Genomic DNA, 16,680 nt, shown 5'->3' on the forward strand with positions numbered 1-16,680 from the left:
ACTTAAAGCTGTGGTTCTCAAACTTTTTTCTGTAAATAACATAATTGTGTGACTCATCTGTGCTTTTATAAATAACAGAATAAAGAAAATTGCAATCACTTTCAAGTAAATCAGATTGCCCCATTAGACAATGTTTTGTGTAAGTTCTATCTGTGCAAAAAAGTACTCATATTTAGTTACTACTAAATAGCTCATTGTGGAAAACAATAAGCTTTTAATTTTTTTTGCCAAACAAAACAGAATGAGTGCAGATATGTGAGCCATCAGGTTGTATCCATATTAGTGTCTGCAGTAAACTGCTTTCCTCGACACATATGTTATAAACGGGGTTGTAGATTTGATACGGCCTCTCTCAATTCATGCTCAATATTGAGCATAGATCTGTTTTTTTATTTTGAGAAACGCAACAGCAAGAAAAGGCGTCACGGCGTCGCGTCAAATCGCGCATGCGCAAGCGTAACCTGTTAACGGCGTACCGTAACCATTTACCCGAAAGTACAGGCATTTGTCCATGTATTTATTAATGACTTAGTTTTATATCCGTGTACTTTGTACTTTTGTAATATGTGAAGCCAGCAGCTCATTGTTGGTAGAAGACACGAGCACTTTGGCTCGTTTCACCTGGAGCAGGAGAGCTGCTCCGGGTTCAAGAGCTGCTCCGGTGCGAGGAGAACTCCGGTTGCTGCTCACAGGAGAGCTGCTGTTGCATCTTCACCCTGGGAGCGTTTAAAACGCAGATATAGCGGTCTACTTTTCACGCGACATATTTTTCGACGCTCTCTGTCCGCTGGTGTGTGTGCTCAGTGCTCACCTGTGTGCGCGCGCACGTATCTGTGGGCAACGGGGCGGAGAGGTTTTGTGTGTGTGTGTTTTTGAACGATGACAAGCCGGAGTGAAAACAAACCAAAAGGAAATAGTAACGAGGCTATTTTTAAAATGTAGGGAGTAGAAAGTACAGATATTTGCGTGAAAATGTAAGGAGTAGAAGTAAAAAGTCGTCTGAAATATAAATACTCCAGTAAAGTATATATACCCAACATTTCTACTTAAGTAAGGTACTTGACACCTCTGGTTAACACATATACACACAATCACAATCATTCTCATACAGAGTAGAAAAAAACAAAATACAGTTCTGCTGGTTGAATATTTTCCCTTTTTTCAGAGAGATACACTGGAAAAACATAGAGAGAGAAGGGTATAAAATGCCAAAAATTGAAGTCATAATAATGCCCTAAATGTTATTGCTTGAAGCAGTGCAGCTAAGTATCCTGGATCAACAACTGAAGCACAACTTATAATACTTTTTTTTTTTTAAAAGCCCCAATGTTTCACATTATTTCAGTACTTTGTCTGGAGACCGAAGATGCAAGAGCAGGTAAGAAGAATAAATAACATTATTCATTGTTGCAGACAGCAACAGCGATGTAACCTTGTATGCAACTGTATTCTTTTTTTTTATATTTATTTTTTTACATAATAGTGATCGTTTAATGCCTCTGTTTTGTTTTTTACCTCACGCTGAACTGCTGTAAAAATTGTCTTTGCTGTCTCTATCAATTGTTTTATTATTATTTACTATTGTTATATGTTTGTAGTTCACTGTTGAGAGGGTGACTTCAAATATGTTTTATGTATGACTAGAGCGCAGAGGTCATAATACACCCTGTTACAGTAGCACCACCTGGTGGTTAAAGAGTATAAATGCACCCTCACGTTCTACATTGGCATGTAGGAGGCAGTGTATCCATATCAATGAGATGGACTCAGATTCCTTCTCGCAGCTGCAGCCTTGAAACCCCCCCCCCCCCCCCCCCCTCTCTCTCTCTCTCTCTCTCTCTGTGTGTGTGTGTGTGTTTGTGTGTGTGTGTGTGTGTGTGTGTGTGTGTGTCTTTATCTAGCTGCCATATCCATCTGTCTGTAATAGCAGAAAGAGCAGCTGTGAAGTCTCCCCTCCCCTCCCACAACCAGCCACAAGCAGCCACCCTGGCACGCAGACCTGAGGTTGGTAGGGTCACTTTGTCCTTGAAAGCTGTGGATGCTCTGAAGGACAACATTTCTAGATAAAGACAGCTCAATTTAATGTGTGTGTGGTCTCCTTTCTTACGACTCCTCATGCACTCACTCACATTCACCATAAAATAAAACTATTCAAGCAGAGAGGATAAAATAAACACATTTATAAATGACATTGAAAACATATATATAGAAAAATACATATATATATAGAAAAAAGTAGCACTTCATAGTAATTACATTACATAGATAATTACACATTTTAAGACAAACTGAAGGGTATGAGAGATGTGGAGGCATGCAGAGCAACAGCATAGTGTATAATAATGGTATATTTAATAAGGTGATAGTACACATTAATAAAAAACAATTCTGTAAATGCGCCAGAGTTAGCCAAGAGATTATTTTCATCTGTAGTCATGAGAGGCAGATGTTAAAAAACAAACCTAAAAACAGAAATAAGATTAAATATACAAGGTTATACAATATTGATGCTTTACAACGCGTGCACAAACAATGAATGGAGTGAGAATATTAATATACGTAGTATCATCATTCAGGAGACTCTTGGACTTGTAAAGTGCTAACAAGACATGCAACACAGAGGCTCACAAATTCAAAACACACAAAGCAAATTAAATGAGGGATAACTGAAATAGAATGGACTAAAAATAAGATTATGCTGCATTGTTAGACACTAAAAAACATCCATGTCAGAGGCACAGAACATAAAAGCATGAAGAGTATGTGGAATACATAAATCAGTCAGACACAGCTAAACAACAATAAAAGACACGCATGCAGGTAGATGATGGTCGACCGGCAAATCGTTTGTAGTTCTCTAATGGTCCCTGGAATGGAGTTCCAGTCTAGTGCAGCGTGCACAGAAACTGCTGATGAGGAGATTATTAGTATTGATCCTTGCAGTGTGCTTCTTAATGAACATCATTCAATCATAACGTTTTATGCCAAATGAATAGTGATTTTGTGAAGTACGTGTGCTGATATCTCGGGTGTCAAAACTGTCAAAACCTTTGTAAAAGTGTTTCAAAGTACTCCAATTTATTCAATTATCTTGAGACACTAGATGGTTGGCAAGACGATGCATGCAGGTAAAATTACTTTCCTCACCTTCCTCTACTCTTTCTACTTTTACTTGTGTTTTGATTCTTATGATGCAGTAAACTCCAACCCATCTGGCGTTCCAATCAAGTTAAAACAAACGCAAGGAATTATCTAGGACAGCTATTTGACCTAGATTTGGTCAGAGTATCTGCAGTTCTTCTGTAGCTATCTTTACTTGGATTTCTGTACACACTCTACATACAAGAGAGTTTTCCCACGGGTGACACGGTTGAAGAAGGACTCTCGTGCTCTGTGTTGTTGCACAGAGGCCGGGCTCGAAGTGTCATTGGCTGATGTGCTGGCCAAAGATACTGGCAACATACCAGAGATACGTGAAAACCAGCAAAATTCAGTGTCAGTAATGGGGTGTCATATTGAGGATTAAACAGTCTGTTCAGTGTCTCCAAAACTTTCCACACATGTTGAATTTCTTGTAACTTTACGGGCACATTATATACCGTCAATATCTACATCAGTCCATTGCTTTAGAAAAATAAGACTTCTGTGGGGAGAGAAATACGACCCTCCTGACAATCGAGCAAAAAGCCTATAACTGGATTTTTGAATGTCAGTCACCACTCTTGTTTCCCATCTCCACTTAAAGTATTGGCCAAGGAGTACATCCTCACATGGCTGCTCTTTGGAAATGTCCATGCCGGCTACTAACAGGAGGAGCTCTCTGTCCGGTAAATCTGCGCCCGAGTTTTAAACAGGCCGAAGCGAGCCGTGAGGAGAAAGAAATCCTGCCTAAAGGTGCGCGTGAAGAAGGCGTAAAGGAAGGGGTTGGAGCACGAGTTGATCGGATAAAAGAGGACCAGCAGGAGTTTGGCGCCTGAGACGCTGATGAGAGGAAGCTTGAGGGCGGCCGAGACAGCAAAGAAGGAGATGGGAGCCATGCAGACAAAGTCAGTGAAGATGAGGATGGCCATGCGTTGGGCCACGCGGGTGTCGGCGTGGGCCGGTGCAGACGAAGGGTTGCGGACGGTCAGGTAGATACTGAGGTAACAGCCGCACACACAGACGAAGGCCAGGATGTTGAGGAGGAGGAGAGACACCACGTAAACCTGAGACTCCAGAGACTCCACGTCCATGGGCAGGCAGATACTCACCTTCAACACAAACAAATACACACATTCAAATATCACACAGTGATTCAAGGACCTTGATTGCAATGTATTTCCATGACAACAAAAAAAGCTACCCTGCAGAGTTCTGGACCACTCTCAAAGGGTTTATGGACTATACAAATAGACCTACTAATACCTACAAATAGACATCTTTGACATTCTAAGAAGAAATAGAAATTAGCCTGGTCGTCTTTTCTGGCGTTTTATGGACCAAACAATTAATCAATTAAATCAGAAAACAAGAACAAAACCATCCAACATATTTAATGTCGTACAAAGCAACACATTGCATAAATTGTTTTGTATATTTGAAGCATATTTTGACTGAACAAGTACATCAGTTTGTAGAATATGAGTTTTTCTGCCCCAAAAACTATTTCTAAAAAGATCATACAGTGCATTGTTGTCCCAAGCAGTTGAATGGAGAGTGTGTGGTCTATTCAAAGCCCTCACCTTTCCGTAGCTGCTGACCCCGACTGTGGGCAGAAAAGCGGCGATGGAGGAGAAGATCCAGCCCACTGTCATAACAACACACGCGTGTCTCAGGCGAAGTTTGCGGTCGAGCCGCAGAGCGTGTGTGATGGTGTGCCAGCGCTCCAGTGTGATCGCTGTTAATGTGAACACCGACAGCTCACTGGCAAACACCTGTAATTCAAGCCAACATGGATATTCACGAGTATTGTTGTTATTTATGTCCAGCTGTCATATACATGCAAAGGACTCCATGCGTGCGTACACACCGTAAAAAAGCCCGCAGCGCTGCAGCCCAGGCCCGTCTGCCAGTCTAAGGCATCGTTGTAGTACTGCCCACGTGTGCGTATGTCCACAGTTGCTATGACTACCAAGTAGATGCCCATGCAGAGGTCAGAAAAGGCCAGGTGGCACATGAGGAAACGGGGGACAGTCAGTTTGGAGCGGCTGCCTGACAACGCAACGGTGGGAAGAAAAATGACAAAAGAAAATATTGGTGTTCACAGTAAACCCTCCTGAAGTTGATATGCTATTGCGAATTTATGGAGCCAAATCAGGGTCAATAGTTTTGCTAATTTTTTTAAAACCCGAAAAAAAAAGATTCAAAACTATTAAAAAAAGAGTGAAAGTTGAAAATATAAAATTTGCTACTGAAAACTGAAAAAATATATTTAACCCCCAAAAACTTTTCATACACTTATTTTTATTTCAAATACATAATCAAATTTTCCAAAGTTCAAGACCAAAACTTTTTCAGGTTAAAATCTTTTTTTCAAATGAATAAAACTATTGATCCTGATTTGGCTCCATACAGGAGAATAAACCGTAGTTCCGCTGATGTGTGAAAACCTTATAATTCCAGTTTGGGGAAATGAAAGTAAATCAGAAAATAAATAAAGCAAGGAAGTGTAAGAAGGAAGGAAGGAAGGAAGAAAGAAATAAAGAAGGAAAGAAAGTAAGTGAGTTAGTAATGATTGTCCCATTTCATACCTAACAAGACCAGAAGTACCACTGTGTTCCCCAGCAATGCGAGGATAGAGATGATCCAGATGAGGACCCGTAGGGGGACAGCGTTCATGATGTCCCCACAGGGGTTAAATTCGTCTTGGGTTGGCCTGCAGACGATGGGGGAGTTGGAGCAGTGGTACTTTCGGAAGAGTTCTTCAGTCTGAGCCTCGGGCTTGGAGCACATGGGGTGAACTACCTTCGTTCTAGCGCAACATACAAAAAGTGCATATAAATCTATAAGGTGATTTCACGAAAAAGATTTTCCAGGATATTTTTGTTGTTTTTGTTGTTGTAATACTCATTTAGGCCACAAAAGGCTTCACACAGCACCACAAATCCATTTTATAAATAGGTCTAAAAGTATTCACGTTTTCTTCCAGGTGAGTTTTACATATAGGTATATATATTGTTTGTTAGCGAAAAAATTAAGGAACTTAGAAAGATGATCCAGGCAAAAAACATTCTTCACCTGTTCTTAAGTCATGATCACAGGAAGGAAAACAACAACAACTTTAGATCAGAGTTAGAAAATGGATCACCTGTATTTTTTTCTCACATGCCTCTCATGGCATCCTCATTTTCCACCTCTACAACAGTCACTTTTTTGACATGTTTTTCTCTTTATGACAACAAAACCTCAAGATTAAGGCTCTGTGGGTAATACTACAGTAATAGTTCATGGTAATCAACCATTAGCAACATTTTACAGTCAGTTAATTTTGTCAGTTATTTATGATTCAATATTATGCCTTGTAATTAATTGTTAATATCCTCAAATTTGAAAGTTTTTCTCATTCACACACACAAAGAAGCTGTCTGAAGTCACTCATTTGTTCACAAACAATGTGTGTGTTGAGTGCTGATAGGTGGTTTTTGTTACCTTTGGACAGAGCAGACTACACAGGAAAAACAGGGGAGTATTTTTTCTGGAGTTACTATTATTTTCCTCTAAAGGAGTAATATTTCATCATTTTGGAGCGTAATTACTAGCCGTAACCAGTAGGGTAGGAGCAAATATTCAGAATAAAATCAATTAGAGTAAAACAGCGTGACCACCATGATTTTCTTGCCTAAATCATCTCCTCATGATACTGGCCACCTCTGGTAAAATCTCCCACATCCTCAGTTGAACAGATCATGTGATTCTACCTCTGTAGTCTAACGGCCTATGTCAAGCGTGTGAAGCATTTAAGCTTGCAATTTAGTTAGCATTTTTGCGAGCATTTTTGTCAATGAAAATCTCACTCGAACATAATATTAATAATCATAACATAATTTGACCGTTATTACAGTATGCCTGTTGTGCAGTGTCTAGAGGCAGCTTGAGCACCCCTACTACATTTGTATTAGTTTTTTGTGTTTTCTGAAAAACCTGAAAAAATTACTTTTAGGAAGGTGACGATATTTAATGTTCAGATGTGAGAGTGGTATTGATCCTTTCAGCAAAGATTTCCCCAGATTTTGTTCAGACACCTTTTGACCTTTTGACAGCAACGTATGCGTACGCATACGTACCTGTTTAGGCTTTCGAAGGCGCAGCAGTGTGACGAGTAGGTCAGGTTGGCCTTGCGGAGTTCGGTGAAGCTCTGCGGAGGAGGAATTTTTTTCAGATTGAAGGCGGACTCAGCGATCAGTGTCTCGAGTCCACTGAGGATGTACTCCTCCGGCAGGGAGCTGAGGGCTGTCTGGGAAATGTCCCTGCACAAAGAACTACACGTTGGTATCTAATAGAGGAGTAGCAGTCCTCATCATTTCAGAATCCATGTCATGTTTATGTTTGGTTAATGTAATATGCATTTGACCTATGATCAGTTCATGAAAGCTGTTATTTATTTCCAGTTTTGCTAAGAATAAAACACTGAAACTCAAATTTCCTGAGCAAAATAATTCATGGGAAGTGCCACCGTTTGATTGCAAAGGGAATGCTGGGATGTGGAGTCATAAGACACTACAGCAATGACAGCCCAAGAGAAAAATAAAAAAGGTTCTTTTCTGATTGCTACTTCAATAGAAATGGATGCATCTTTGATTGGTGAAAAAATGGGTGCAAAAAATCTCTCTCTCTCCACCACTTCACCTGCTCTCAGTTTATTTTTATCTTAAATCTGGCATGTTTCTAAGTGTTTCTGAGCCTCCCCACAAAGGCTGTATTGTTTCTCATTTTCTCCTACTTTAATGAGTGATGATGAGGAGCGTGAATCGTGTAGGCATGAGTTACTGTTGGATGTCATTCTTACAGTACCACCAACTCACTGGAACCCACAAAGGCGTTGGCATTGATGCGAGTAAGCTGTTTGTTTCCTTTTAGGTATCTAAGAGAGACAAATGAAATATGAGCACTGACTTTTTATACATTTTTGGGTAAATCTTCTGTTTGTTACCGTGTCTCTTCCTGTGACTCACAATGCGTGCATCTTTGTGCCGTTGAAGGCGTCACTTGCCACCTCCTCGATGCCATTTCTGGTGAGCTCTCTGTCATTAGAACGAGAAGCCAAAGTACAGTCATGTGGCTCCAACACAAACAATTCACAACAATTATTTCTCTGAACTACCAAAGCTAATTTTAGTGGGTGCAGTGCTTTCGTTCTCACTGACTAAAACGGTATGGAGCAAATAAACAGCAAATAAATGGTTTATTATTATTATGTAAGGTTTCCTTAGAGACCTTGGAATCTGTTGGCAAACTACATTTGTTTGATACATTTGGCAGTATATTCAGATTCTTACTAAACTAAAAGTAGTAATGCCATCATTTAAATACACTTTGTGATTTTGTGATGCCCATCGGAGCCGTGTGAGGGTGGTGCATGTGCTCCTAAAAGACTGATGAATCCCTTACATCCGGTCGATAGTTTGAGTGCAGAGGCCTCTGAAGGCATTGGCAGGGACTTCCTTTATGTGGTTGTTCTCCTGCAGGCGACTAAGCAGCACAAAAATTAAAAAACACATGCTTAACAACAAACAATGAAAAGTAAGCTAATAGTAAGTAGAAAAACAGCAGATACATGTTTGTTAAAAAATCATATAATTATCCACTTCCTATTTGAAGCTGATGGGAGACAGTTTGAAGATGGCTTTTTAGAGGCTGGAGATGAGGGACAGATGGTTTGTGTTCCTAATATTCTGTTCTGTAAGGACGACTCAGTGCACAGGTTTTAACTGCAGTGTGATGACTTCAGGGCACATTTAGGTATGTGTGCAATCCAATAGTCTATATGTGTTCAAGTACATGTGGGAACAATTGTGTGTGGGTATTTGTGGTTCATTTGTATATTGTGTTTATACCTACAATATAAAGTCGTCGACTGTGGAGTGGATCTTGGACAAGTTTGGAACTGTTCTCAGTCCAGTGCTGGAGATGGTCCTGTGATGTGCAGATTAAGCCCCAAATGTTACTACACTCACACTGCAACCTCTGAACAACAGATGGTCAGTGAGTCATAGTGATGCGATCAGTCAATGTCACATTCATTGTATTAACAGAGAAACACAATAAACAAGTGAAGAGATTCCATCTCAATTAAAACAAATCAATGATTTAAAGAGCTCCTTGCTCAAAATAAATGTTCAACATTCAATATTTCTGAAATCTGTGACTGATTATTCAGAGCTGGGACGACACACAAAAAATGAACTTGATTACTTTAAAACAAGCCGCTAGCCGCTCTGTAAAGTTGTGCTTATAGGCACAGGGGTACTAACATGTTAACATCCTCACAATGTTGAGGCGAACATATGCTGATGTTCAGCTAATATGATATTTAGGTTCATCATCTTGGTTTAGTTTACTAGCATGCTAACATTAGAATCACTGAAGCGCTAGCTAGCCACGCCGCTGTATTGAATGGCTTCCTTTCATACTATATATCCTCTTTTTTTTAAACAAAATTAAATTATCAAACCAGATTCAGGAAAGTTTGTTGTGGATATTTATTAATATAAAATCTGAAATATTTGAGATCAAACACAAAACATAATTCGTGCTTAAAAGTTAAATAGTTAGTAATAGTAATAGTGATAATTCTTCAAACAAACATAACTATAACAGTTATGATTATGTCAGAGAATGATTTTATGACAGTTAGCTTCACACTATTTTCAAAAGGAAATGATAGATAATGAATTTTGTGGATAATGTTTTTTTTACATGAAAATGATTACCATTATGATTATGATACATGGTTCCTGGGAATCCAAGCTAATAAACAAATGATGTCTCTGGTTGTGTGGGGGCCTTCAGAAGTAGGCCATGACCCATTTTGGACTCACAAGCAGCTTAAAATACACAAACGGAAGAAGACAGTATTCCTTCCCCGCTGCTCTCCCACTGAGTACTTACAGACGCCGTAGTTTCACGATGTTCTTGAATGCATCTTGATGGATGTATCTCAGGTGTTTTGACTTTTTTATGATTCTGAAAAGAAGTCATGTATTCATTAATACAGATGATTGTTTTTACTGCACAATTACAGGGTTTCACCACTGCCATTATCCTGCCACTTATACTCACAGCTCGCGGAGTTCAGGGAGATCAGAGAATGCAAAAGCCCCGATACTCGTCAACGCGACATTCTCAGAGATTTCGCTAAGAGAAAGCAAAGCACATTCATATCAGCTGTCAGGTCTTTATTCACATATGTTTTCCCCACCGCGCTGCCAAGCTTACTCCTCAGTTGTTTGGGCGATCAGAGTTTGCAGCTCCTCTCGTTCCATAACAGAGACTCAACCCACGAGCACGCTGGATAGAATACGTCACGAGCAGTGGCTTTTAGAAAACTGCATACTCACATATGTGTGAGCCGAAGGTGTCCGGCGAGGGCAAACGCGGTGATGTTCTCGAGCCTCTCGTTCTTCGATATGATGCTGAGGTTGGAGGAAGTGAGGAAACAAGGAAGAGGGTAAATAAAAGGGTATAAAACTAAAGGACACTTCTAAACAACAATGCAAAGGCACAAGAAGGCCAAAAACACCAAGAGAAAAGGAATGCTCTCAACAGTTATGGTCCATTGCACGTTTTTAAAGATAAAGTCAACTCTTGCATCACAAATCAAATTGCAAGTACCCCATTATAAGCAATAGGTTACTAAAAAGGTTACTAAAGGAATAGTTCAATATTTTAGGAACAACACTTTTTTGAGTTTGATCAGACATTTCCCCAGAATGTCTGCTTGTAATACTAAAAAGAAAACATTGTCTACCACAAGTTTAAATAAAAATGTATGTTTAAAACATAGTATTAGCTAAATGCATTTATTAAAAGTAATTATTATGCAGACAAACTGTCAGGGTTTTGTTGCTAAAGTAATATTTGTTCATCATTACCGATGTGTCACCATTTAAGATGCATTTTAATGTTGCAACTAGTCAAGAGGAAGCTACTTTTAACTCTGATACATTCTGTCGCCAAAGGTGGTCGTATTTCCGAGCACCAGATTCCCTTCAGAAAGGCTGCAGTGAAGCCGGGTGTGGTTTGTTCACGGCGGGCTGGTGGCTGCCGGAGGCCCCGCTGGAGTCTGAGCTGAAGCAGTTTGTGTTGAACCTGCACCATTTCCTCTGATTTGGTGCGGAATCTGATTACGAATAATGAAATAGAAATAGACAATCTTCTTGCTGATGGTCTTGTCTACTTATGTAGGTCATCAGTATCAAATTGAAATGGTTTCCTCACCAGTTAAAAGTTCCAGGAACTTGAATCTACAAAATTGCATCATAGTTTATTAACTGATGACTTGGCTTGTATGTGAAATGTTAATTAGTTTAGTATCCAGAAACCTTTCAGAAAAATATAGTGGAATAAAAAGTACACTATTTAGAAATAAGAAAAACGAAGATGAATCAGTAAGAGTGTTAAAAACTGCAGAAAAGAAGATAAGTGGGAGAGATAGGACTCAGTGAAGAGGGCAGAGAGCATTTCGGGGAACATTCGTCATTGGGCATGTGATGCCCATCGGAGCCGTGTGAGGGTGGTGCATGTGCTCCTAAAAGACGGATGAATCCCTTACATCCGGTCGATAGTTAGATTGCAGAGGCCTCTGAAGGCATAGGCAGGGACTTCCTTTATGTGGTTGTTCTCCTGCAGGCGACTAAGCAGCACATAGATGAAAAAACAAAACACATGCTTAACAACAAACACGGAGAAGTATGTAAATAGTAAGTAGAAAAACAGCAGATACATGTATGTTAAAAAATCATATCATAATCCACTTCCTATTGGAAGCTGTCAGATGGGAGACAGTTTGAAGATGGCTTTTTAGAGGCTGGAGATGAGGGACAGATGGTTTGTGTTCCTAATATTCTGTTCTGTAAGGACGACTCAGTGCACAGGTTTTAACTGTAGTGTGATGACTTCAGGGCACATTTAGGTATGTGTGCAATCCAATAGTCTATATGTGTTCAAGTACATGTGGGAACAATTGTGTGTGGGTATTTGTGGTTCATTTGTATATTGTGTTTATACCTACAGTATAAAGTCGTCGACTGTGGAGTGGATCTTGGACAAGTTTGGAACTGTTCTCAGTCCAGTGCTGGAGATGGTCCTGTGATGTGCAGATTAAGCACCAAATGTTACTACACTCACACTGCAACAGATGCTGCAGTGAGTCATAGTGATGCGATCAGACAATGTCACATGCATTGTATTAACAGAGAAACAAAATTAACAAGTGAAGAGATTGCATCACAAATCTGTCCCAGTTCTCACAAATTGGAACAAACATAACTATGACAGTTATGATAATGTTAGTGAATGATTGTATTACAGACTGTTTTCAAAAGATATACAAAATCATTGTATTTTGGTTTGTTTGTTATGGATATCTTTAACATGGCGGAAATGATAGATAATTAATTTTGTGACACTTGATTTCTCTTCCAAGCTAATAAAAAAATGATGTCTTGGTCGTGTGTGGGCCTTCAGAAATAGGCCTGTCACCCATGACCCATTTTGGACTCACAAGCAGCTTGAAATACACAAACGGAAGAAGAAAGTGTTCCTTCCCCGCTGCTCTCCCACTGAGTACTTACAGACGCCGTAGTTTCTTGATGTTCGTGAATGCATCTTGATGGATGTGTTTCAGGTGTTTTGACTTTTCTATAATTCTGAAAAGAAGTCATGTATTCATTAATACAGATGACTGTTTTTACTGCACAATTACAGGGTTTCACCACTGCCATTATCTTGCCACTTATACTCACAGCTCGCGGAGTTCAGGGAGATCAGAGAATGCAAAAGCCCCGATGTGCGTCAACGCGACATTCCCAGAGATGATGCTAAGGGAAAGCAAAGCACATTCATATCAGCTGTCAGGTCTTTATTCACATATGTTTGGAGGTTGGAGGAAGTGAGGAAACAAGGAAGAGGGTAAATAAAAGGGTATAAAACTAAAGGACACTTCTAAACAACAATGCAAAGGCACAAGAAGGCCAAAAACACCAAGAGAAAAGGAATGCTCTCAACAGTTATGGTCCATTGCACGTTTTTAAAGATAAAGTCAACTCTTGCATCACAAATCAAATTGCAAGTACCCCATTATAAGTAAGAGGTTACTAAAAAGGTTACTAAAGGAATAGTTCAATATTTTAGGAACAACACTTTTTTGAGTTTGATCAGACATTTCCCCAAAATGTCTGCTTGTAGCACGCTGGATATTTTATCAAAAGCAGGGTCTTTTTCTTGTTTTCCATTAGTGTAACTATGATTTAATCTCACATAGAGTTACTTTAAAGTCATGGGGTACTTTTAATACTCCAGCTAAAATTGAGCTAAACACAAAACAGTTTTACCGCTAAACTCCCGTTCTTTAATTTGGAGGAATAAAACCACAGGCAGAGAGAAATTTACCGGTGAGGCCCTATCCCTTTCACTCTGTTTGGATGATCCTTATCTTGAGTATTTTGACCTCCGTTCATTATGTTCCACATCAAAGATTAAACACGAACGACAGACACTTACAGTTTCCTGAGATGCTTCAGTCTGGTGAAGGCGCCCTGGGAAAGCCTAGGGATCTGCGTCTGCGCGACTTTCCTGTTGATAAAGAAACGACCACTCACATCTGACCACAAGAATGTCGTCACTGACGAGGAATCTTCATTCGTGACCATTTTTGTTGTGGCGTGGCGAGGACGTGGGTGGGATCCGTTCCACATTTTCTACTTCACATGTGCCCTGAATAATAGATCAGCGAATCCATGACGAGTATTTTCTCACTCGTGTTGGGAATTTTATTTTTCATGCACAAAGTGTTGTGGTGGACTGAATGTCTATACAAAGTTTTCAAGCTTATTTTGCAACTTGTAGCTCACATCTGAAATGACCCTCCAGTGCTGCATACTTGTAAAATATCCCCACTGTTCCTGAGCCTTGACCTTCGAGCAGGACAGGACAGATGAGAACACACACGTCGCAGACTGGGAGTTCGCTGAACTCCTCTTGGGATTGGACGCTACTTCTGCCGCAAAGTACGTCCTCGTCTCTGTGTGTGTCTGTCGGCTAGATTTGTGAGTACGATTATGTACTTCATAAGTTCATGTTTACGCTGCAATCTTTATTCGGAAACCCACCGTACCACCCCTCCTCTTTCTGGCCTTGAGATTCCTTCAAAACCTTTCAAGGGCCAAAAACAACAGGTCAGTGTTTAAACACAGCTCTGCGCCACTTTGTCAAAAACACCTAAACCAACCTCCAATCAACACCTACATAACTTACAAAAGAATAAATACAATGCCCTTCTTCGAAAGTTGGTCATTTTCGGAAACAAGATTTTCTTGACCAGCAGCTTAAGGTGACTAATGTTAGCTCATGTCCCATTCATCTATCTTGTACTACTTTTATTCTTACTTTTAACACCCGTATATTGCTGTCCGTGAACAATTGTTGTTTAAACAGTAGAAATACTGCGTCTGTCACATGATGCCATGGCGCCCAAAAATACTTTTCCCATAAACTTACATCGGCAAAGAGACATTTGTAAATCAGCGTACATTCTTTTTAGATGAATAAACAGGAATAGCCCTTATCATTAGGTCCTAAAAGTTGTAAAATGCACTAATTTGAATCCGCAGTTATTTTGCTTGAATAAGCTCAAGAATGAGGCTGGACAAGGCGGGTTAAAGGAAACTCGCTTCATCTATGGGCTCCATGGATGTGGAAGAGCGACAGAAGATCTGGGTAGCTTCATACGTTTTTGCTTTATGTGCCACTGAGTAACTTCCATGGGAATGAATGGGGGCCCGCCTCCAACGCTGTGTCCTGTTCTCTCATGAATGTAAACCAGGCAACTTGTTAAATAGTCAAAGAAATCAGCTTTGCAAATGTTTTTTTACGTGGGAGAAAATGGATTCAACGCATTTGTCAGACTCCATTTGTGAGAAACACTGAATGTAAATGTAACTTTTGTTTGTTTACAAGAAAACTCTACGGGGCATCTTTGATCTGTGGGCACTTTAGAAAGCTGCGGTTACGCTGGCGGTCGTTGAAGACACGCTTTGCATACATTCGTTACGTTCGTACGTTAAGAAAAAAAACGAAAAAAAAAACACATTTGCAAATTCAGTGTAAAATTCTGCCAGGAGGAGATGAGGCAGGATTATAGAGGAAAGCCTAAATGTTCATGCACGCTCATGGGATGTGATATTGAACTGTACGCATGCAATGCTCCCTGACTCTGTATTAGGATGGTGACTTAAAAAAAACACTATTTTGGGATGTATTCTCTGAAATATTGATCTATGTCACTTGTAGTGTCCCACTTGTGCTTAAGTAGAGGGACAATACATTGATATAACACATGACGATCATCATAAGGAGTACTACTCAGACTATGAAATTCTGACCTTAATGTCTGAAAAAATAACAGATGAATGATTTTAGGCTGGAAACTACAAATCTATAACTGAATGCCTGCATAAAATGAAAAAATGAAAATTGGAGTTTGATAAACACGGGCACTTACAAAAGAAGCCATTGAGTTGCGTTATGGGAAATATAGTATCCAGTGTTTTTAGAGCTTGACCTGTACTAGAGACTAAAAGTCCGGATATCTTGACTTTTACTGGTTCCATTGTGGCCCTTCTTTTTTTAAAGTCCCACAACAATTAATACAATAAAGGACAACCCACAATTATGCTTTTACGAAAAACATCAAACATACAGGAATGAGTCCGAAGAAAGATTTTGACCTGAGGCTCCATAAAAGCTTATCCTGTGGGTTTCCTGCAGCTTCGGTGTGATATTAATGATTAATATTAACGTTGTCGGAATTTCCAACCTATTTCTCTGCAGCCAACAAGTGAAAACGTAAACATTCACATTTGCTGCAGCAATCTGCTTCCCAACTTTGCTGCAGATGTATGTGTGCATAAACTATGTACTTACAGGCACTGTGTGTGGCTGGGGATGTTGGAGGGAACCTCTGTGTCCCCAAATTCTAGACTGTCGCACAAGTTGGTCTCAACTCCAGGATTAATATCCAACTCAGGGCCACGCGCCGACACTGCTGCTGCCTTCATCACCACGAACATTAACATGGTCAGAATCATCACTATCATCATTGCAGTCCGTTGTTCAACGTCCAGGTTGTTGTATTTTAGGCTTTTTCAAATCTCTTTGTTTGTCTTTATCTTCCCACTCTGATTTAGTCTGTTTACGTCTCTCTATCTCCCACGTGGTGTTTTACATGTTGACAGGTCTTCCTCCAAAGATCACATTCCACATTTGATATGAATGTTTTTTTCGCCCGTTGGTCCGTCTACGCACTCTGGAGTGAACGCCGGGTCGAAGAGAGAAGATACGTGAGGTGCTCTGGTGCCTTGTGCCATGCAGCGGTGAATAACAGGGCTGGGACCGGGTGTATGTGGATGTAGGAGGTCTCTGCTGGGGTGTGTGTGTGTGTGTGTGTGTGTGTGTGTGTGTGTGAGTAAAAAGCACCGCATCTTA

General features: G+C 40.1%; 1 protein-coding gene across 1 annotated transcript; it reads right to left on the reverse strand.

Annotated features, from left to right (window-relative positions):
- Positions 1-3,803: 3,803 nt before the first annotated feature.
- Positions 3,804-16,295, reverse strand: fshr (follicle stimulating hormone receptor; the record flags this gene model as incomplete). The annotated part of the gene is made up of 17 exons (XM_079237308.1): positions 3,804-4,250; positions 4,722-4,913; positions 5,009-5,190; positions 5,730-5,943; positions 7,253-7,445; positions 7,985-8,059; positions 8,151-8,219; positions 8,587-8,667; positions 9,037-9,111; positions 10,087-10,161; positions 10,258-10,332; positions 10,536-10,610; positions 11,177-11,317; positions 11,750-11,830; positions 12,209-12,283; positions 13,699-13,770; positions 16,120-16,295. 17 exons carry the CDS (start codon positions 16,293-16,295, stop codon positions 3,804-3,806), a joined length of 2,298 nt encoding a protein of 765 aa, XP_079093434.1.
- Positions 16,296-16,680: the final 385 nt, after the last annotated feature.

The sequence above is a fragment of the Taurulus bubalis genome (assembly GCF_910589615.1).
Source record: "Taurulus bubalis genome assembly, chromosome: 2".
Classification (NCBI taxonomy): Eukaryota; Metazoa; Chordata; class Actinopteri; order Perciformes; family Cottidae; genus Taurulus; species Taurulus bubalis.